Source organism: Bubalus kerabau, chromosome 23 (genome assembly GCF_029407905.1).
Source record: "Bubalus kerabau isolate K-KA32 ecotype Philippines breed swamp buffalo chromosome 23, PCC_UOA_SB_1v2, whole genome shotgun sequence".
NCBI lineage: Eukaryota > Metazoa > Chordata > Mammalia > Artiodactyla > Bovidae > Bubalus > Bubalus kerabau.
This window is the reverse complement of record NC_073646.1, coordinates 23675543-23697749: the sequence shown is the minus strand read 5'-3', so window position 1 is coordinate 23697749 and position 22207 is coordinate 23675543. Positions and strand designations below refer to the sequence as shown.

Genomic DNA, 22207 nt, shown 5'->3' with positions numbered 1-22207 from the left:
GCTGGGTCCTCACAAGAGCTCCTCTCCTCTTTCACCCGGGTCTTTCTACTCCTGGACCAGCCGGGCCAGCTCCTGCCCCAAGGAGCTTCATACCCTCTGCCTGGGACACTGCTTCCCCAGCTGTCCATCCTTGGGCTCACTTCCTCCCCAGCACTGACTTTGGTGGGACTGTCCCTGGGCATCCCAGCTCACGGGGCAACTCCCTCCAACACTCCTGCGGCAGCGCCCACCAGTGCAGGTGCCAGGTATGTTGCTGGTTTGTTTCCTGGCTGCTTCCCCCATTACATGCCCCACAAGAGCACCGCTTGTGCCTGCTTCATTCACTTCTACATCGTCACTACCACAGGGCCTCCGTAAACCGAGCAGGGTCTCAATAAAGAACATCAGGTGGAGAAATTAGTCTGAGGGATCACGTGGAACTGATCAGACAAGGGAGGGAGGGAGAAAACATTTCGGGAGGGGTTGGCCTGCTGAAAGGCCCCAGGGAAGGCAGGCACAGGGCACGCTGGAGGAACTGAGAGGGAGGTGGAGAGACGGGCAAGAGTTAGGGGAAGCAAATTTGGAGAAGCAGGGTGGAGCACACAGGGCCGGGTGGACCACGTGAGGAACTTCGCTATTTTTCTAACAGCGATAGCGTGTGCGCGCTCAGTCATGTCCGACTCTTTGCAACCCCATGGGCTGAGGCCCGCCAGGATCCTCTGTCCATGGAATTTTCCAGGCAAGAATACTGGAGTGGGTTGCCATTTCCTACTCCAGCAACAAAAAGCCATTAAACCAGGGAGTGACATGGGTTTGGGCATCTTTCCCAAACTTCTGGCTTTGGTGTGAGAACTGGATTTGGGGAGGGAAGCACCACTGGGGAGCTCAGCTGGCAGATTAGTGCCCTGGCTCAGATCACAGATGATCTGAGTGTAGACTGAGACAGCAGCTGTGGAGGTGGAGGGAAGGAAATAGATTCCAGAAATATTTTCCAGGTACATTCTAAGGTCTGAGTAATTGATCGCAGAGAGGGTAAGTGAAAGGGCAGTTCCATGATGACTCTGATCTTTTTCACTCATGAGCCAAGTGGAAAGGGGCACCATCCACTGACTTGGGGGCAGGGGGTGGGGGAGGGATGGCTTGTCACAAAATTGAGGAAGATAATCTAGAGTGCGGTTTCGGAAATAATGTATTTGAGGTCATTCTGAAAGTGAAAGTTGCTTGGTTGTGTCCGCCCCCCATGGACTGTAACCCGCCAAGCTCCTCTGTGCATGGAATTCTCCAGGCCAGAATACTGGAGTGGGTAGCCATTCCCTTCTCCAGGGGATCTTCCCAACCCAGGGATCGAACCCAGGTCTCCGGCACTGCAGGCACATTCTTTACCAGCTGAGCTACTGGAAGCCCAAGGTCATTCTGAGACCACCAAACAGAGATTTCCAGTTGGCAGGGATAGATCTGGAGCGTGATTTGATCAGGAAAGGAGAGGTGTGTCCTACCACCGAGTATCACGTTTTCCCTTGTGGCAGATGGAGAATCAAAAAGGTTCAAGTAACAAAGTGACAGGGTAACATTTGTGATTCTGAAAAATCACCCCGGCCACGGCATAAACACTTGGGACAGGGGAGGTGGCCAGACTAGAAGCGGGCAAGACAATAAGGACGTTTGGTGCCAGGTCAGGAGAGCAAGGGCTACGGCCAACAGGAAGAAAACGGGACAGATTTTCCATCCGTTGCCAGCCTGTCTCCCCCACAGCTGCTGGGGACTTTTCTTTAAATTTTTATTTAGCTTTGACTGGGCTAGGTCTTCAAGGCTGCACGCAGGCTTGCTCGAGTTGCAGCAAGCCGGCTTCGAATTGCAGTGGCTTCTCTTGTTGCGAAGCATGGGATCTAGAATGTGGACTCAGTAGTTGCAGTTCACAGGCCTAGTTGCCCCACAGCATGGGGGATCCTCCTGAAGCAGGGATCAAACCCGTGTCTCCTGCACTGGCAGGCATTCTTAACCACCGGATCACCAAGGAAGCCCCTAGGGATTTTTCTAAAACACAAACTCAGAGCATGTCAGTTCCCCCACTTTAAAACCCTCAGGACCTCTCCTGCTTTGTTCTCTGACAACCTCTCCAGAATTCTTTCTACCTAGACCCCACCAGTGGAGAAGGCAATGGCACCCCACTCCAGTACTCTAGCCTGGAAAATCCCATGGACGTAGGAGCCTGGTAGGCTGCAGTACATGGGGTCACTATAGTTGGACACGACTGAGTGACTTCACTTTCACTTTTCACTTTCATGCATTGGAGAAGGAGATGGCAACCCACTCCAGTGTTCTTGCCTGGAGAATCCCAGGGACAGGGGAGCCTGGTGGGCTGCCGTCTATGGGGTCGCACAGAGTCAGACATGACTGATGTGACTTAGCAGCAGCAGACCCCACCAGAGGTCAAGTTCCCCTAACACTTCAATCTCAAGAGCTTCAATGTCTATGCTCTTTGACGTCTCTTATTTTCTTCCGCCTGGCCAACACCTATCTTTCTAAGATTCAACTCCTCCCTGATGAAAATAAAGAAAAGTGGTGCTAACCCCTAGGAGCGGGCCTGGCACCGCGAGCCAGGCTTCACTGCTGTTAGATGCTTGCCTGGTGCTCACAGAGGCCACGCTGTCCTCTGGTTGGACAGAAACAATCTCACAGGACGACCTGCACAAGGTCACACTAAAACAGTGATGAAGTGAGACAAAACCAGGACTCCTTCATCATTTTGTCCAAACAGACAAAACCAAGGCCCGCTGCAGGGTCCCAAGTACTCCTCTCCCCCAGCTGATGCTGAGTGACTGTGGCTTCTTTATTAACTATAGCTTGTCTGATTCTAGTCACACCTTCTTCTTTTTTCAATAAATTTTGCAATGTATTTTAATTCTTTTTGGGGGGGGGGGAGTTTATTTATTTCAGGCTGTGCTAGGTCTTCATTGCTTTGCACAGGCTTTCTCTTGTTGTGGTGAGCAGGGGCTACTCTCTGATGCTGTGCTCGGGCTTCTCATTGTGGTGGCTTCTCTTGTTGCACAGCGTGGGCTCTACGTGCCCAGCCTTCAGCAGCTGTGGCGCCCAGGCTTACTTGTTCCGCAGCATGCGGGATCTTCCTGGACCAGGGATCAAACCCGTGTCCCCTGCACTGGCAGGTGGACTCTTATCCACTGCACCACCAGGGAAATCTGTCACACCTCCTCAAAACGACTAAGCTACCTACGCAATCACAGAACTGTCTCTACCTCTTGTGAGCACCCAATCTTGGGCAAATCCCTGCTTCCTTGAAACACCCCCCACCAAATTATCTAACCAAAGCCTAAATCCTATAAGTTCTTTCTAACACCCCTTATGGAGAGACCCCAAAGCTCCCCATGAGGTGAGCTCTCTATCACGAGAATGAGTCATTAAATCCATTTACCATAAAAAGGAACAAAATTGTGCCATTTGCAGAGATGTGGATGGACCTAGAGACTGTCATACACAGTGAAGTCAGAAAGAGAAAAATAAATACCATATATTAATGAATATGTTGGGAATCTAGAATAACAGTACAGATGAACCTATATGCAAAGCAGAAACAGATACAAATGTAGAGAACAAACATATAGACATCAAGGTGGGAAGAGGGGGTGGGATGAATTAGGAGATTGGCATATAGACACTACTATGTATAAAACAGACAAATAATGAGAACCCACTGTATAGCGCAGGGAACACTACTCAGTGCTCTGTAGTGATCTAAACAAGAAGGAAATCCAAAAAAGAAGGGATGCACATATACACGTCTGATTCACTACGTGGAACAGCAGAAACTAACACAACAGTGTAAAGCTACTATGTGTGTGTGCACGTGTAGTTGTGTCTAACTCTGCAACCCCCTGGACTGTAGCCCGCCAGGCTCCGCTGTCCATGGGATTTTCCCAGCAAGAATACTCAAGTGGGTTGCCAATTTCTCCTCCAGAGGATCATCCTGATGTAGCGATCAAACCCAAGTCTACCTGCATCTCCTGCGTTGCAGGCAGGTTGTTTACCACTGAGCCACCTGGGAAGCCCCTAAAGCAGCTATCAGTTCAGTTCAGTTCAGCCGCTCAGTCGTGTCTGGCTCTTTGCAACCCCACGAACCGCAGCGCACCAGGCCTCCCTGTCCATCATCAACTCCCGGAGTTCACTCAAACTCATGTCCATCGAGTCGGTGATGCCATCCAGCCATCTCATCCTCTGTCGTCCCCTTCTCCTCCTGCCCTCAATCTTTCCCAGCATCAGAGTCTTTTCAAATGAGTCAGCTCTTTGCATCAGGTGGCTAAAGTACTGAAGTTTCAGCTTCAAATCAGTCCTTCCAATGAACTCCCAGGACTGATCTCCTTCAGAATGGACTGGTTGGATCTCCTTGCAGTCCAAGGGACTCTCAAGAGTCTTCTCCCACACCACAGTTCAAAAGCATTAATTCTGTGGCACTCAGCTTTCTTTATAGTCCAACTCTCACATCCATACATGGCCACTGGAAAAACCATAGCCTTGGCCAATGGACCTTCGTTGGCAAAGTAATGTCTCTGCTTTTTAATATGCTATCTAGGTTGGTCATAACTTTTTCTCCAAGGAGTAAGCATCTTTATATTTCATGGCTGTAGTCACCATCTGCAGTGATTTTGAAAGCAGCTATACTCCAATTAAAAGGAAAAAAACCCTGTTTAACTAAATTAGATATATTTCTAATGGCCTCTGCTAAAGAACATTGACAACTCTTACAGTAGGAAAGGATGGTGAAGTTTCTAGGAGGGAAGTTAACTGAGTGCCAATCTGAAGGCTTCCACTTTCTGTGACGCAATACCCTGGCATCACCCTGGTTATCTTGAGGATGAAGGGAAGGTGGAGTAAATCAAAAGTTGGAGGAAAGTGAAAAATGTCTGATTTAAGTCTCTGGAAAGTGGGAAAGGGAGCTACCCAAAGCATCATACTGGAATGAATGAGTCAGCTCTGTAAGGGTGCAGATGAGGCTGGCTGACACGAATCCACACAGGGCCAAGCTGCCCTGCTGTGTGATTTCTACCATCAGTACTCAAGCTGGAAATGGAGAGTCTGGTTCAATCCAGGGTCTGACGTTTACTAGGATGAAGGGCAAGGGAGATAAAGGCACTGCCAAGAGATTACCAGGGAATGGACCATGAACTCTGAGCTCAACTGACAGGCAGGAGCCTAGAGGGAAGCATCTAAAGGCTGGAGAAAACCATGGACGTCCTGCTCTGAAGGCAGAGCAGAAATAACTGATCAAGCACACTGAAAAGAGACTGGGGTTGGAGGGTGCTGCACTGTTCATCTGTGAGGTGGTATACACAGCACCCGGAAATCCAGGGGATTACGGCAGGAATGGTAATAGAGGCGAATGAGCAGAGGTAATCACTGCAGGCGAGGTGTTCAAGAAAACAAGTGCCCTGCCTATAGGGTGGGTCCTGCACACACACACTAGAAAGTCAACTAAGATGATGGCATGAACTGAGGCAGAGGAAGGCTTGTGGGCCAGGTGCCCAAGTCGTCAGTGAATTAGGTGAGTAACCAGCAAACAGATAGAAAACAGTAATATGGAGGAGAGGATGCTGGGGACATGGGTCTCAAAGAAATGGGGGGAGGAGACAAAGGGCAGTAAGGACACAAATTTTGACCATCCTAATGCTAGGACCCTGGAGAAGGAAATGACAACCCACTCCAGTATTCTTGCCTGGAGGATCCCATTGACAGAGGAGCCCGGCAGGCCATAGTCCATAGGGTTGCAGAGAGTCACATATGACTGAAGCGACTAAGCACACACGCGTGCTAGGGCAGTCAGGGTATGAGAAAACAGAGGTGTGACTTGACTTCAAGTAAACGACGCTCCCTGGGAAGGGCCAGGGTCAGTGCAAAGAGAGGGACGGAACGACTAAAGAGAGGCTAAGGAAATAGAGGTGGCTGGTGATCAAAGTAGTAATTTCAAAGGACTCAGTGGGGACTGCAGGAGGGGGCTGGGGGTCAAAGGTAAACAAGAGTGGGAAACTGACTGAGGGGCATGGGACGAAGTGAGCGATAGGAGAGGAGGCATGGGGAGTGGGGATAAGTTAGCAAGAATGCTGAGTGCTTTATAGACAGCTGTTGAATCAGACGGGATTCTTAGGCATAAACCTAGTATACCTGATCACAAGAGTTCTAACTATTGGACTGTAGGAGGGACAGAGTCTGTGGTAGTGACGATGATGAAGACTGGGGACAATGGGATGCTGCTGATGACAACGACTACCAATTTTGAACACCTACTATGCACCAAGCACTGTTGGAGGCACTCCACATTTAATCCTCACAACAGCTCTCTAACACCATGAAGGGCCCTGTACCAAAGAAGAGAGCAAATTAAAACAGAAACAACAGGGACTTCCCTGGTGGACCAGTGGTTAAGAATCCACCTTCCAATGCAGAGGAACTAACAGTTTGATCCCTGATTGGGGAGCTAAGATCCCACATTCCACACAGCAACGAAGCCCACGAGCCACAACTAGAGAATCTGTGCACTGCAATCAAGAGCCTGCATGCAGCAATGAAAGATCCGGCATGCCACAACTAAGACCCAATGCAACCAAATAAGTAAATTAATTTTAAAAAAAAAGAAAGAAAGAAAGAAAGACAGACAGAGCAGAACAGCAGGAGCCCTGGGGAGCTAACTGAGCTCTTTGAACATTATTTTAGGGATCTTACAGCTATAACTCAGGGTGGCAGGAACCAGTTGAACCCACAGCTATTTCAGTAACTTCAAACAAATAACATTCAGACTGGAGGCAAATTAAAACTAGCAATAAGAATTTACTTTAGGCTTTTCTTCATGCCAGATCCTGTGCTAACCTCTGCATGATCTCATTTAATCCTTAATCCTCCCATCTAAAAGGCCAGTGACTATTACTATCCTCATTTTCAAGATGAGGAAACTGAGGCAGAAACACAGTAATGTGCCCACAATTCACACAAGGAATCCCTATTTAACAAGATGAATTTGTGACTAGACTCATGGGTTCCAAACGTTACAGGGAAGATGCAGGTCACAGTATCACAGACTTTGAAAGTCCTTGAATCCTGCAAAACATTTTTAAAACATTAACTTATGGATTCTCACCATCTCATTGCATGTTTTTTCCAGATGAGAGAAAACCTGGTGCAAAAAAAAAAAAAAAAAAGGGCTCTGAAGAAATGCATCCAGATGGCAAACAGGTCTGGTTTTTATAGACCCAAGACCCATCCCAGAAGGTTCTGATTCAGTGGATCCAGAGTTGGGCCCAAGTAACTGCATATCTTTTAGAAGCTCCACAAGCTATGCTAGTGTGCAGTTCAGGCTGAGAAGCACTGCCTTAGGTTCTCTGCAGTTCCAAACCCAAACTCTCTCTACAATGTTGAGATGGCTGAAGAACACTGAGGGCACTAAAAAACGAAGCAGAGAAGAGCTGAGATTATAAAACTATCCAAGAGAGAGTCAAGGAAAGACATGCTCTAGTTACATTATTTCTCTGTACTTTTTGTGTCTGAACTATTTTATAGCTAATTTGCTTTTTTTTAAAATCATTTTTATTGGAATATGGTTGATTTATAATGTTGCATTAGTTTCTGCTGTTACAGCAAAGTGAACCAGTTATACATAGACATATATCCACTCTTTTTTAGATTCTTTTCCCATAAAGGTCATTATGGAGTACTGAGTAGAGTTTCCTATGCTATAAAGTAAGTTCTTCTTAGTTATCTCTTTTATATATAGTAGCTAATTAGCTTTAAGTAAGCAAGTTGGCCAGACTTCCCAGGTAGTGCTAGTTGTAAAGAACCCCTCTGTCAATGCAGGAGACCTAAGAGACGCAGGTTCAATCCCTGGGTCGAGAAGATCCCCTGGAAAAGGGCATGGCAACCCACTCCAGTATTCTTGCCTGGAGAATCTCAGGAACGGAGGAGCCTGGTGGACTACAGAATTGGGGTCACAAAGAGTCGGACACAAGTGAAGTGACTTAGCACACACGCGAGCAAGCAAGTTGGCCACAAATGTTACCAACAAATATTAAATAAGCCAATCATTACCAATTGATATTAAGTAAACCTAACCCTAACCTGCTCTTGAAAAGTATTTTATTTTCCTCTGATAATTCTGAAGACACTTCTGATTTTCTTCGCATACAGCAGCCAATATGAGAAAAACTGCTCTTAATTCAACAGTCCTACGGATGTAGTCAACAGCAACCAAAAGCTGGAGAAGAAATATGTTGGGTATAGTTCATTTAAGTTCACAAATTCCACCAAGAACTGCCTTCACGCTTTTAATACTTACAAATGTATTTATTTCTGTAATCACCCACCACTAACACCTAGTACATGCCAGACACTGTTCTAAGTGCTTTACTAATATTGAATATCACTTCATCTTTACTTTACAGATGACTGAATATCATTTCATCCCCACTTTATAGATCAGGAGATTGAGACAGAGAGTAGTTTAGTAACCTGCAGAAGTATCCACAGCTGGGACCAGCCTGACAGTCTGGCTCCAGAGTCAAAGTTCTGAATCACTATGCTTGGTCTCCAAGAACCTACACAAAGTGCCAGCCCTAACCCAAAACTTTTGTTTTCTGGACTCAGTCCCTACAGAGCCCCAGCTTCCAAGGCATTTATTCAGTTCCTCTAACAGTTCATGAGCCTTCTTTGCTCTGCCTGAATACCCTCCTACATGCCTATTCTCTCTTTTTTTTTTTAAGTCTTCTGTTCCCAGCTCAAACATTATCAACTAAATTACAAACTCTAATGGTGCACTGTATTTCTCAGCACACAGCACAAAACTGTAATTATGCTACTTCCTGAGTAATTACTTGCTTCCTGCCTTTTCCAAGCAGGCAGGTGAATTCAGACACCATGTCAATCTTGTTCATCTTTTGTTCTCAATCACTGAATACCTACCAACCGAAACGAAAAGCCTGGCACAAAGTAAGCTCTCAATAATTTTTGCTGAATGAATGAAAGAGTAGCATACACTCAAGCCTCATGTTTTCTTTTTCGTGATTTCAGGTACTTGACACATACCTCTGCTCACAGCGTCTCTGACACAGCCCTCACCACACCCCTAAAAGTGTAAACTCCCATAACACACAGGTAACAACTCTGAAAAATACTGGCTCTGCACGCAAATATTAGGTGGCCCTGGACAGGTCATCTCCCCCATTAACTGGCCTGAGTTTCAGGTGCACAATGGGGATCATGACAAGTCCCAGTGAAACGTAACCTATGAAAGAGGGAGGACCTGCACTTCTCCTCATAACCCATCAAAACTACAGTTATTACTTGCTTCACGTGTTTCCAACAAACGTGTCTCCGAGAAGGCCAAGTCCATGTCTGCCTGGTTCGGCGCCATGTCCCAGGCACAATAACCCCAGGCTTGTACAGTACCTGGCAAACGGCAAAAGTTGGATAATTAAATGTGAAGTAGATGAATCCCTGCTCTGAGCATTTCACAGATGTCACACCAGTTGACCGACGCCTTTTGGCGTAAAAGCGTATTCCTTAGACACAGCCCGCACCCCCGACCTAGGCCCCAGACCCCCGGAACGCTGGCCCCTAACCCCGCGCCGGGCAGGCACCTCTTGCATATAGAAGCATCTTCGCAAGTGCCGCGCACGCCCTCGTCGTCCGTGTCGGTAGGGGAAGAACAGGTGGTGAAAGAGGGCCTCCTCAGGCTAGCAGCCATGGGTGTGGAGGTTTCGGGGTGGTGCGTCCACCGGAGACATGGAAACCGGATCGACGGACGCCTGAGGAAAGAGTGAGCGGGAGAGAAGGCAGGAGAGAGGGGCTGGGCTCCACCAGGCTCAGCTGGCGCAGTTTAGTGACGCCACCCGCGGCGGCTGCCCCTCAGCCTGAGGAGATGCCCATTGGATCACTCCTTTGGCCCCGCCCACACAACCCGGAAATTCCCTGAGGGGAAAAGTAAACTAAAATTGACGCAAGAGAGCACCGCAATGCTCTCCGGGAAGTGTAGTCTTAGCTGCTTTGGAAGGCCACCTGGTTTCCACAGCTAGTCACGGAATTTTATAACTGTAATTACCTCAAGGCGGAAGAGCTGGCAGGATCATCAGCGTTGTGGCGAAGGACAGAGTATACAGCCGGAAACAAGTGTCAGTGTTAACAGTGAGTTGGGGCTCAGTCTTATTCAACAACTCAGCAAATATTTATTGAGCGCCTACTCCGCGCCAGTCACGCAAAATCACCCTAGCTACATTTAAAGTGTGTGTGTGTGAAGTCGTGGTGGTGACCAGGTTGGTACAATCAGAATGAATCCCAGGAGTTGGATGGGAGTCACAAAACCTAGAAAAAGCTCTCTTTTCCTGCAGACTTAAACTTAAAGGCTCTACCTTTGGAGCTACCGAGAGCCATCCTACTATCTCATATCGCCTGAGAATGATGCTTATTGGAATGGCCCATGGAGTCTGGAGGACTGTGTGCTAGTTAGGGGTAACCTGGCTTTGCAGTGTGGGAGCTTCTGGGAACATCACCAGAACCTGTGACGCTAATCAATCAGAAGAAGCTGAATTCAGAAAGATAAAATAAACCGTTATCCAGCACTTGGAGCTTTCATCCTGAGCTGAGTGTACATTATTTCTCCCTACCCATCACCACGTGATAGAAAGTCAATGAAACCATTATATTCGTTCTTCGCTGGCCCAGTATTCCAAGTTTTTGGCCTATAATGTCATAGCTGTAGCCTGTTGAAAAGTCTATCTTTCCTCCTTTGAACTACTTTCGCACCTTTCTCAAAAATCAGTTCAGCCTATTTCTGTGGGACTATTTCTGGGTTCTGTGTTCATTGATCCATGTATCTATGTCTCTGCAAATACTACATAGTCCTGGTTACTCTGCTGCTGCTGTTAAGTCACTTCAGTCGTGTCCGACTCTGTGTGACCCCATAGATGGCAGCCCACCAGGCTCCCCCATCCCTGGGATTCTCCAGGCAAGAACACTGGAGTGGGTTGCCATTTCCTTCTCCAATGCATGAAAGTGAAAAGTGAAAATGAAGTCACTCAGTCGTGTCTGACTCTTTGCGACCCCATGGACTGCAGTCTACCAGGCTGCTCCATCCATGGGATTTTCCAGGCAAGAATACTGGAGTAGGGTGCCATCACCTTCTCCCCTGGTTACTCTAGATATACATTAATAATAAATTTTAAAACAGTGAACTGACTGCTCCCATTTTATTACTTTTTCAAAGTTGTTTTGGCTATTCTATTTCCCTTATCTTTCCATAAAATTTTAGATTAGTCTTGTCTATATCTAGGGAAAAAGGCATACTGGGTTTTAATAAGAATTACATTAAATCTATCAATTTGGGGAGAATTGACATTTTACTATGTTTTGTCTTCAAATTCATGACCATAGCATATCTCTGCATTTATTTAGACCTTTGATTTATTTTATCAGTGTTGTAGAGTTTTCAGTATACAAGTCCTGGACATACTTTATTAGATTTACAATTGATTATTTTAATTAGTGATTGTAAATGTATTGTAATTTTTGGCATCCACACATTCATTGCTAGTATCTAGAAATACTGTTGATGGTTGTGTTTGTTTTGTATCCTGTGACATTATTGAATTCAATTACTTTTTAATAACTTCTTTTGGCATGAGGCCTGCAATTAGAGTTCTATTGTTTTTTCTCCTTTTTGCTGTACCTCACAGCATACAGGACTTCCCTGGTGGCTCAACTGGTAAAGAATCCACCTGCAATGTGGGAGACCTGGGGTTAGATCCCTGGGTTGGGAAGATCCCCTGGAGAAGGGAAAGGCTACCCACCCCAGTATTCCGGCCTGGAGAATCCCATGGACTATACAGCCCATGAGGTCACAAAGAGTCGGACACGACTGAATGACTTTCACTCAGTCACTCACTCTCACAGCATACAGGATCTTAGCTTCCTGACCAGGGATCAAGCCTATGCCCCCTCCTGTAGAAGCTCAGAGACATAACCACTGGACTGCCAGGGAAGTCCCGAGATTCAACCTTGAGAGCTGTTTTAACATCTGGTAAAGTTGAGAGGGCCTCAAATGGCTTAACTGCAATTCTCCACTCCTCCTTCTCCCACAGGTAAAGTTCCCCTAGCCATATTATCCTTCTTAGCATAGGAACCAGACACAATGCCTGCTCATTCCCAAGTAGCAGACTTCAGTTCTGTTCAGCCCGATGAATTATTCAAATAGGCAGGAACCAGGGCGCATCCCCATTCTTTGGTATTACAAAGTCTGCCTCCCAAGCCCCTCCTTGTTCATTCTGTTTCCAAGTGCAACCTCCTGTATGGCCCTGCATGATATGTGGTGTCTTCCCCTGGGCTGTAGGTAAATGTGGCTCATAAATTGCTGTCCATCCCGTCTTTTGGGGTCGAGTGTTGAGTGTCAGCCAACCCCATTAACCTAGGGTTGGAGTTTCTCTTTCCCCATGGATTGAAGAAGTAAAACAATTTGCATCACAAATAGGATGGTCTAACTCAATTAAGGATACCTCGTTAGCTTTAACTATGGGTTCCTTTGCTAGTTAACTGGTTTGCAAGGCAGTAGTTACTATCTTGGATGTAAGTGCCAGTTGCTGGCCAGCTTGGGCTTTAGCTCATGTTCTGTTATCTCAAATGGATTTTGCCATCTCCTTCCACTCTGTGCTCTCATGCTGGCCAACTAGGCAGAAACTATTGTTAATTGACTATATCCCAGAGTGAGGTGCCATTGAGTGTGGCTTGTGTCTGGCAGGTGGTCGCTGAGGCTCCTACTTGAGATCAGAAACAACATAAAGTCCTAACTGATGGATGCTAGAGTTCCACAGCACTTTGCTTACTGTGTCCAGCCTGATGACCATCACTGGCTGCTTAGGGCAGTCATAGGGACTCTGTTTGGGAAAGTAGCGCCTTCCTGGGGCGCTTGTGTTTGTAGTCTTGGGGATGAACCTTTGTGTTGTTTGTAGAAAGGAAGGAGGCCACAACCTCAGGAAGATTTAAGAATGACCACTTGATTGACTCCTGAGTCACTGCTCTTCAAGCAAAGGTAGTGTCTTTGCCCATCTCCTGTGCTGCAACTTCTCTTGGGATTCTTGTGTGCTCTCCTGACCCCTAAGGGTTTGGAGGTACACATCCATGGCAGTTCATGGTCCGAGAACTGATTAAAAAAAAAACAAAAGTAGGGGGAAAGGGGCACTGATACTCAACTGCTCTCTCAGTGCAAAACCCCCAGACAACACCTGTGAGTTTTGCTTCTCATTGTTACTTACCAGCACGCCAAAGGACTGATCAAGATCAGTCTAGAGCTTGAGGCCCCCACCCAGCCCATAGACAAAATGATCTTACTGGATGTGGATTCTAACACTGTGGAGATGTACTGGCATTCTCTGGAGGAAGGGAATAGCCTTCTATAGGGCCCGCCATCCAGCTTTCTTTCCCCGTAACCACCCAGAAGCTCTGCACCACCTGTGATTGTGAAACAAAAACCTGTGACGTTAGATGGTTAGAAATCAAAAATGTCTTGAGACACTGTGTTCCGGGGGTTTGGGGAAACAGTGCACATGGGGGAAGAGGTAGGGCTGCAGCAGAAGATGGTTTTGATCCACCAGCTTCAGGGCTGTGATCTTTCGCTGACTCCCTGCTGCCTACCCTGGTGTGGCACAAAATCCATGTCATCGGGGTTATGAGCAAAAACATTCATGGTAGCCGTGTGTCACAATGAAGGGATTAATTCAAATGTGACTTAAGTCCAGAGGGAGGCCCTAATCCTGAAAATACTGATCTGAGAGATTCTTTGTAGGAAAAATAATAAATGTGAACAGGGTAAAAAGACCCCCACCCCACCCCAGGACTTCCCTGATGATCCAGTGGTTAGGACTCCGCCCTCCAGCACGGCTTAAATCCCTGGTTGGGAAACAGGTTCTGCATGCTGTGGGGTGTGGCCAAAAATTTTTCAAAACAGACCCTCCCCCGTCAAGTATATCCAGTGACAAAAAAAAAAAGAATGAATGAAAGAAACCTAGATACAGGGGGAGGTACCAAAAGATTCAATTAAACAAAAGTTCACCATTTGACCCAAATGGGAAACCAAAATTTACTAAAAATACGTTTTATGGCAGAAACATAAAGGGAGCTGATTGGTTTTCGTGCATCTGCAATATAGGCTTGGGACTAATTTTAACATCTGCCAAAATGCTACAGTTGGCAAGCTTTCATGGACTTTATACTAAAGCATCAAATTACAGTTATACCTAGTGTAATAACCATGCTTTCTAGTTCCTGTATTTAATGCTTTGACATCTGAGGCCTTGCTCCTCTTGGAGAAACTGCCCTGCAAGGGTTAGCTAATCCCTAGAGATAGCAAACAACTCACCTGTGAATGTACCTTTCACATGTAAACTGGCCAACCAGAGCCCACACTCACAACCACCTCCTCTATGGGGCTCTTACAATCTGGACTGCTATCCCTCTGCTCTAATTACCCCAGAGATGGGCACCAGACAACTAAGGACACCACTGTGCCCCAGAGCCCACTGAGGTTATTCAAACTAGCCAATCCTAAACCTGCTTGCCCTGCCTCACCTTCTCCCTCCCATGGAAACCATGAGAAAGACTCTTGCCCCCTTCTGCTCCTTGCTCCCTCTGCCTCCTTATGGACCCTCGTGCTTCCCCAAGTGGCCCTCCATGGTGAGCTGGGCCTCCTGTTTCTCAGGATCTGTAGGCATAAAAAGCTTCTTTCATTTCTATATCTCTGTGTCTTACCATACCTGATTAAAATGAATCTCAGATACCCTTAAAACACCTGCTGCTGCTAAGTCACTTCAGTTGTGTCTCACTCTGTGCGACACTATGGACTGTATCCTGCCAGTCCCCTCTGTCCATGGGATTCTCCAAGGAAGAATACTGGAGTGGGTTGCCATGCCCTCCTCCAGGGGATCTTCCCAACCCAGGGATCAAACCAGCATCACTTATGTCTCCTGCATTAGCAGGTAGGTTCTTTACCACTAGCGCCACCTGGGAAGCCCTAAAACACCTAAATTTAAATATACTAAATAGTTTGCTAATTATAGATGTGGCTGCTAGGTTTCATTCAATGCCGATTTCAACATCCTTTCAGCCAGTTTGCCGTTATCTCCAAAGGAGCACAGTACATTTCACCCTGTTACCCGCACGGTCCCGAAACAGCTCTGCTATCACACACAGCCTTTGCAGACAGTCTTAACTGCACCCACCTTTCTCCAGGAGTACAGGTAGTGATATTACCTGTGTTTATTTTATTAGTTTTTATTGCAGTATAGTTACTTTACAATATTGTGTTACATTATCAAAAGGAACCAGCCATCCATATACATATATCTCTTCCCTTTAGGATTTCCCTCCCATTCAGTTCCCCACAGTACCTGAAGTATGTTCCCATCAGTTGTCTATTTTATACATAGTATCAATATGTGAACCCTGAACTTCCTGATGTTCAAGCTGGTTTTAGAAAAGGCAGAGGAACCAGAGATCAAATTGCCAACATCCGCTGGATCATGGAAAAAGCAAGAAAGTTCCGAAAAGCATCTATTTCTGCTTTATTGACTATGCCAAAGCCTTTGACTGTGTGGATCACAATAAACTGTGAAAAATTCTGAAAGAGATGGGAATAACAGACCACCTGATCTGCCTCTTGAGAAATTTGTATGCAGGTCAGGAAGCAACAGTTAGAACTGGACATGGAACAACAGACTGGTTCCAAATAGGAAAAGGAGTGCGTCAAGGCTGTATATTATCATCCTGTTTATTTAATTTATATGCAGAGTACATCATGAGAAGTGCTGGACTGGAAGAAACACAAGCTGGAATCAAGATTGCAGGGAGAAATCTCAATAACCTCAGATATGCAGATGACACCACCCTTATGGCAGAAAGTGAAGAGGAACTCAAAAGCCTCTTGATGAAAGTGAAAGTGGAGAGTGAAAAAGTTGGCTTAAAGCTCAACATTCAGAAAACGAAGATCATGGCATCCGGTCCCATCACTTCATGGGAAATAGATGGGGAAACAGTGTCAGACTTTATTTTTCTGGGCTCCAAAATCACTACAGATGGTGACTGCAGCCATGAAATTAAAAGGCGCTTACTCCTTGGAAGGAAAGTTATGACCAACCTAGATAGCATATTCAAAAGCAGAGACATTACTTTGCCAACAAAGGTCCGTCTAGTCAAGGCTATGGTTTTTCCTGTGGTCATGTATGGATGTGAGAGTTGGACTATGAAGAAGGCTGAGCGCCGAAGAATTGATGCTTTTGAACTGTGGTGTTGGAGAAGACTCTTGAGAGTCCCTTGGACTGCAAGGAGATCCAACCAGTCCATTGTGAAGGAGATCAGCCCTGGGATTTCTTTGAAAGGAATGATGCTAAAGCTGAAACTGCAGTACTTTGGCCACCTCATGCGAAGAGTTGACTCATTGGAAAAGACTCTGATGCTGGGAGGGATTGGGGGCAGGAGGAGAAGGGGACGACAGAGGATGAGATGGCTGGGTGACATCACTGACTCGATGGACGTGAGTCTGGGTGAACTCCGGGACTTGGTGATGGACAGGGAGGCCTGGCGTGCTGTGATTCATGGGGTTGCAAAGAGTCGGACACGACTGAGCAAATGATCTTCTCTGATCTGATCTGATCAATAGTGTGGGCTTCTTAGGTGGCACTCACAGTTAAAAAAAAAACAAAAACAAAAACCCCACCTGCCAATGCAGAAGACAGAAGAATCGGGTTCAGTCCTGGAATCTGGAAGATCCCCTGGAGGAGGAAATGGCAACTCACTCAGGTATTCTTGCCTGGAGAATTCCATGGACAGAGGAGCCTGGTGGGCTACAGTCCATAGGGTCGCAACACACATGCATGTCAATAGTGTATATGTGAAGGACGACATTACCTTTATGACGTCCTCCTTTGCACACATTTGTTTGACACACTTGTTAAGGACACATGAGTCCAACATCTTTTAGTCCTTTTTGGATTCTTGGGAAAACATATCCCTTGTTTACAAATTTTACTTAAGCCTATTTATGCTGTTACTTTTAAATGAGCCCACCTTGAGTGGAGACCCCTCCAACAACAGGCTCTAGAACCTAAAATCAACAGGCACTCCCTTTAGTGCCCTCAGAGACTCCTTCAGTAAAGAGGCTTTAGCAACTTCCCCTCCTGCCTCATGGAGTCTCTGGACTGCCCATGTTGTCTATAAGTCATCCTTGGGCTTCTGATGCAAGAAATTGCTCTCTTTGGCCCTGTGTCACATACCATCAGAGCAGGAATCGCTGGCCACACATTGATAACTGTGTCTTTCCCAGATCCCGAGTTTCCATACCCAGCTGCCCATGATTCCTTGACATAGGAGCAAAGGTATGGGTCCCCAAGCTCAGCATGGGTAGCAAGGCCTCCTTTCTACAGAATGGACCCAAACCTGGGCCATCTGGCACATCTTACTTGTAGGTGGGCATGGCCTCCAGTCATCATCCATTGCCAGATGCCCTGGAGCTGGAAGATGTCACCTCTCCCTCAGGCCGTTTGGGATCAACTGAGTGAATATCAGTAAGTTCAGATACTTTATGTCGTAGAGGACCACCTCTTCCTCTTGGTCAAGGACCAACTTCACTGCCTAGGAAAGGGCTTCACCTACTACCTAAAAGTTTCATCGTCAGCAAGGTTTAAACTGACATCAAGGGACTTCCCCAGTGGTCCAGCAGTTAAGACTTCCACCTTCTAATGCAGGGAGTATGGGGTCAATGCCTGGCTGGGAAACTAAGATCCCACATGACCCATGGCCAAAAAACCAAACATAAAACAGAAGCGATATTCCAACAAATTCAATAAGAACTTTAAAAATAGTCCGTATCAAAAAAAAAAAAAATCTTTAAAAAGCAAACAAACTGATGCCAAGGTATCAAATATTCAATTGTGGAATGAAGCCATGAAATCAAGTGTTAAGGGTTTTGCCTTGACATCTGATCAAATCAGAGGGCTTCAAATGACCTGACTTCAAACTCCCCTCCCTTTCTGCCCCCACAGGTAAGGTCCCCTAGCCAAGTCACTCTCCTTATCACAGGGACCAGGCACAGTTTATCCCCAAGAGCAGCCTCCAGGTCCCTGCCAGCCTGTGAAGTCAAACAACCCTCTAGAGGGGGAATTAAAGATACCTCCAATCTCTTGTTCCTCTAAAGTCCTCCCTCTAAAGCCCCTGCTTGTTTTTCTTTTCCCAAGTGCAGCCTCTGTGGCCCTACATGGTGTCGGCACGTCCTTCCCTGGGCTATAAGTATATGTGACGAATAAACTGCTGGAAGGCTTATCTATTCAATGTTGGGCCCTCACCATAACTCTAGAGTAGGAATGCACTTCCCCACAATGGGTGGAAAGGAAGCAAATGAGACACTTCTTTGATCTGCACTCTTGGGGAGGCATTATCCTGCTATGATCAAGCTCGTGGGCTTGAAGTTATTTGGGTAATCATCTGTCTGGGTTTGCAAGAAGTCACATATAGCTGGAGGGTGGCCTGTGGGTGGTTGAGGAGTAGGAAGTAAGGTTACTTTGGTAACCTTTGTTTTGGTTACTTCTTTAAAGTTTGGCTACAGGCAGTGGGAACCCCTAAGGTAATTTAAAGCTGGGAAGTATCATCAGATCTTTATGCTGGAAAGTTCAGTTTTACCGACGTCTGCAAAATGGACTCAAGGAGACCCAGGAGTGGCACCAGCAAGACCAGTGAGGAGCCTACTGTACTAGTTCATGGAAGAGCCAGGAAAGGAAGGAATTGAGGGCCCTTTGGTAGTTGACTGGATATGGAGCAGGGGAGACAAAAAGATCATCATGACTCTGATGCCTCTTGCTCGGGTGACAAGATGGACATAGGTTTTAGGAGATGATAAAAGGAACGGAGGAGGATTCTGAAGGAAGATCCTGAGTTCCCTTTTGGACACGTTGATTTTGAGAAGCCCACGGATGTCCTGACAGAGGTGTCCAGCAGACAATCAGATAAGTCAGTATGGAGTCAGGAGAAGGGGGAGGTCAAATATAGCCATTCAGAAGTCATCATCAGCATCCAGGTGAAAGTAGAGGGGATGAGCTTGCCCTGAGACCACAGGGAGGTGCAGTTAGCTGAAGGCGGTACCTTAGAGAACAAATCCATCAAGAAGTTGTCCGAAGAACCTGCTGTAGAGCACAGGGAACTCTGCTCACTGTTAGGTGGCAGCCTGGATGGGAGGAGAGTTTGCGAGAGACTGAATACGTGTATATGTATGGCTGAGTCCCTTTGCTCTTCACCTGAAGCTATAACATTGTTAATCAGCTATACCCCAATACAATATAAAAAGTTCAAAAAAAAAAAAAAAAGTGATCCAAAGAAGAAGTCACAGAAGAAGCAGAGATAGAAGATTCTGATGTTAGGAAAGGATCTTAAGGAGAGTAGCATCTCCAGAAAAAAGAAAGTGGAGAGAACTTTTAAGAATGAAGATGGGGCTAACATTTAGAAGATATCACCAAGAGTTTAGGGAAATAAGAAGACTGCTTTCTAATGCATTAGAAAGAAATGGCAAACCACTCCAGTATTCTTGCCTGGAAAATCCCATGGACAGAGGAGCCTGGCAGGCTATAGTCCATGGGATAGTGAGAGTTGGACACAAATTAGCGACTAAACCACCACCACCACTGAGAGTTTAGGGAAATAAGAAGACTACTTTATAATGCATTAGAAAATACCTGGGACATTGAGACAAGATTTTGTGGTGCTTTCAAAAAGAAGTCCGCGAGGGCTTCCTGGGTAGCAGAGTGAATAAGAATCCACCCGCCAATGCAAGGGTCCCAATTCGATCCCTGGTCTTGGAAAATGCTACATGCTGCAGAGCAATTAAACCTGTGCACCACAACTACTGAAACCCACGTGTCCTAGAGCCCTGCTCTGCAACAAGAGAAGCCACCACAATGAGAAGCTCAGTTCAGTTCAGTTCAGTTCAGTCACTCAGTCGTGTCCGACTCTTTTCGACCCCACGAATCGCAGCATGCCTCCCTGTCCAGAACCAACTCCCGAGTTCACCCAGACTCATGTCCATCGAGTCAGTGATGTCATCCAGCCATCTCATCCTCTGTCGTCCCCTTCTCCTCCTGCCCCCAATCCCTCCCAACATCAGAGTCTTTTCCAATGAGTCAACTCTTCGCATGAGGTGGCCAAAGTACTGGAGTTTCAGCTTTAGCATCATTCCTTCCAAAGAAATCCCAGGGCTGATCTCCTTCACAATGGACTTGTTGGATCTCCTTGCAGTCCAAGGGACTCTCAAGAGTCTTCAACACCACAGTTCAAAAGCATCATTTCTTCGGTGCTCAGCCTTCTTCATAGTCCAACTCTCACATCCATACATGACCACAGGAAAAACCATAGCCTTGACTAGACAAAACTTGTTGGCAAAGTAATGTCTCTGCTTTTGAATATGCTATCTAGGTTGGTCATAACTTTCCTTCCAAGGAGTAAGCGTCTTTTAATTTCATGGCTGCAGTCACCATCTGTAGTAATTTTGGAGCCCAGAAAAATAAAGTCTGACACTGTTTCCACTGTTTTCCCATCTATTTCCCATGAAGTGATGGGACCAGATGCCATGATCTTTGTTTTCTGAATGTTGAGCTTTAAGCCAACTTTTTCACTCTCCACTTTCACTTTCATCAAGAGGCTTTTGAGTTCCTCTTCACTTTCTGCCATAAGGGTGGTGTCATCTGCATATCTGAGGTTATTGAGATTTCTCCCGGCAATCTTGATTCCAGCTTGTGTTTCTTCCAGCCCAGCGTTTCTCATGATGTACTCTGCATAGAAGTTAAAAAAGCAGGGTGACAATATACAGCCTTGACGTGCTCCTTTTCCTATTTGGAACCAGTCTGTTGTTCCATGTCCAGTTCTAACTGTTGCTTCCTGACCTGCATACAGATTTCTCAAGAGGCAGGTCAGGTGGTCTGGTATTCCCATCTCTTTCAGAATTTTCCACAGTTTACTGTGATCCACACAGTCAAAGGCTTTGGCATAGTCAATAAAGCAGAAATAGATGTTTTTCTGGAACTTTCTTGCTTTTTCCATGATCCAGCGGATGTTGGCAATTTGATCTCTGGTTCCTCTGCCCTTTCTAAAACCAGCTTGCACATCAGGAAGTTCACGGTTCACATATTGCTGAAGCCTGGCTTGGAGAATTTTGAGCATTACTTTACTAGCGTGTGAGATGAGTGCAATTGTGCGGTAGTTTGAGCTGGAGCACCGCAACTAGAGAAAGTCCGCACAGCAACAAAGACCAAGCACAGCCACAAACAAAATAATTTTTTAAAAAGTCAGTGAGAAATGAGATGGTGGGGACGAGTGAACAATTTTTTTTCAGAACCTTTGTTGTGAAAAGTAGAGAGAGATGGTAGTAGCTGAAAGAGCAGAAAGGTAAGGACTGCTTGCTGGAGTGACTTGGACAGGCTCTGAAGCTTAGGGGAAAGAGACAGGCACAAGATAAGGCCGGAAGGAAAATCAATGGAATGAAATCTTTTAAAAAGTCTGAGTGGATAGTTTCCGGGGCAGAGTGGAGCAATTAGACTTTAACTGCAAAGCTGGATCCCTTGTCCTCTACAATAAAAGGGGAAAAGTAGAAGTGGAGGGAAGTGAGTAGATGGTTTAATATAGGAAGGGGGTGTGGGAAATTGGGAGTTCCTGACTGCTGGCCTCTAGTGTCTCCAAGAGGACATAAGGCATATTTCAGGAAAGCGATGACAGTTTGGAGCGGTTCTTAAGGAAATGGGCAAGACAGTTGGTCATGGCCATGATCATTTTGGCGATACAAACTGCGTAAATGATGATTAATAGGAGCTAGTTAAAAGAATTAGGGTACATCTACACAGCAAATTAACTGCTGCTTTTTAAAAAGGGTAAAAGGGAATTCATTCACACCTGGAAAGATCTCTAAGGTGTAGTTTTTTGTTGTTTTTTTTTTTAAGTCAGAGAATATACACAAATATGCAAATATTTCTAAAAAGCCTGAGAGAACACAGTTTACTAATAGAGTAGTTTCCCAGGCAATGAAAGGTTTTCCAGGTGGTATTAATGGTTAAGAACCCACCTGCTAATGCAGGAGATATAAGGGATGCAGGTTTGATTCCTAAGCCAGGAAGATCCTCTGGAGGGAGGCAAGGCAACTCACTCCAGTACTCTTGCGCAG

General features: G+C 46.0%; 1 protein-coding gene across 1 annotated transcript in view; it reads right to left on the bottom strand.

Annotated features, from left to right (window-relative positions):
* The window catches only part of LCMT1 (leucine carboxyl methyltransferase 1), a 70003-nt gene extending 60110 nt beyond the window's left edge, over nucleotides 1–9893 (bottom strand). The window contains exon 1 of the mRNA XM_055562388.1: nucleotides 9612–9893. Coding sequence (XP_055418363.1) covers nucleotides 9612–9718 — 107 coding nt within the window. The 5' untranslated portion in view covers nucleotides 9719–9893. The remainder of the gene's footprint in view (nucleotides 1–9611) is intronic.
* Between the last annotated feature and the right edge of the window lie 12314 nt (nucleotides 9894–22207).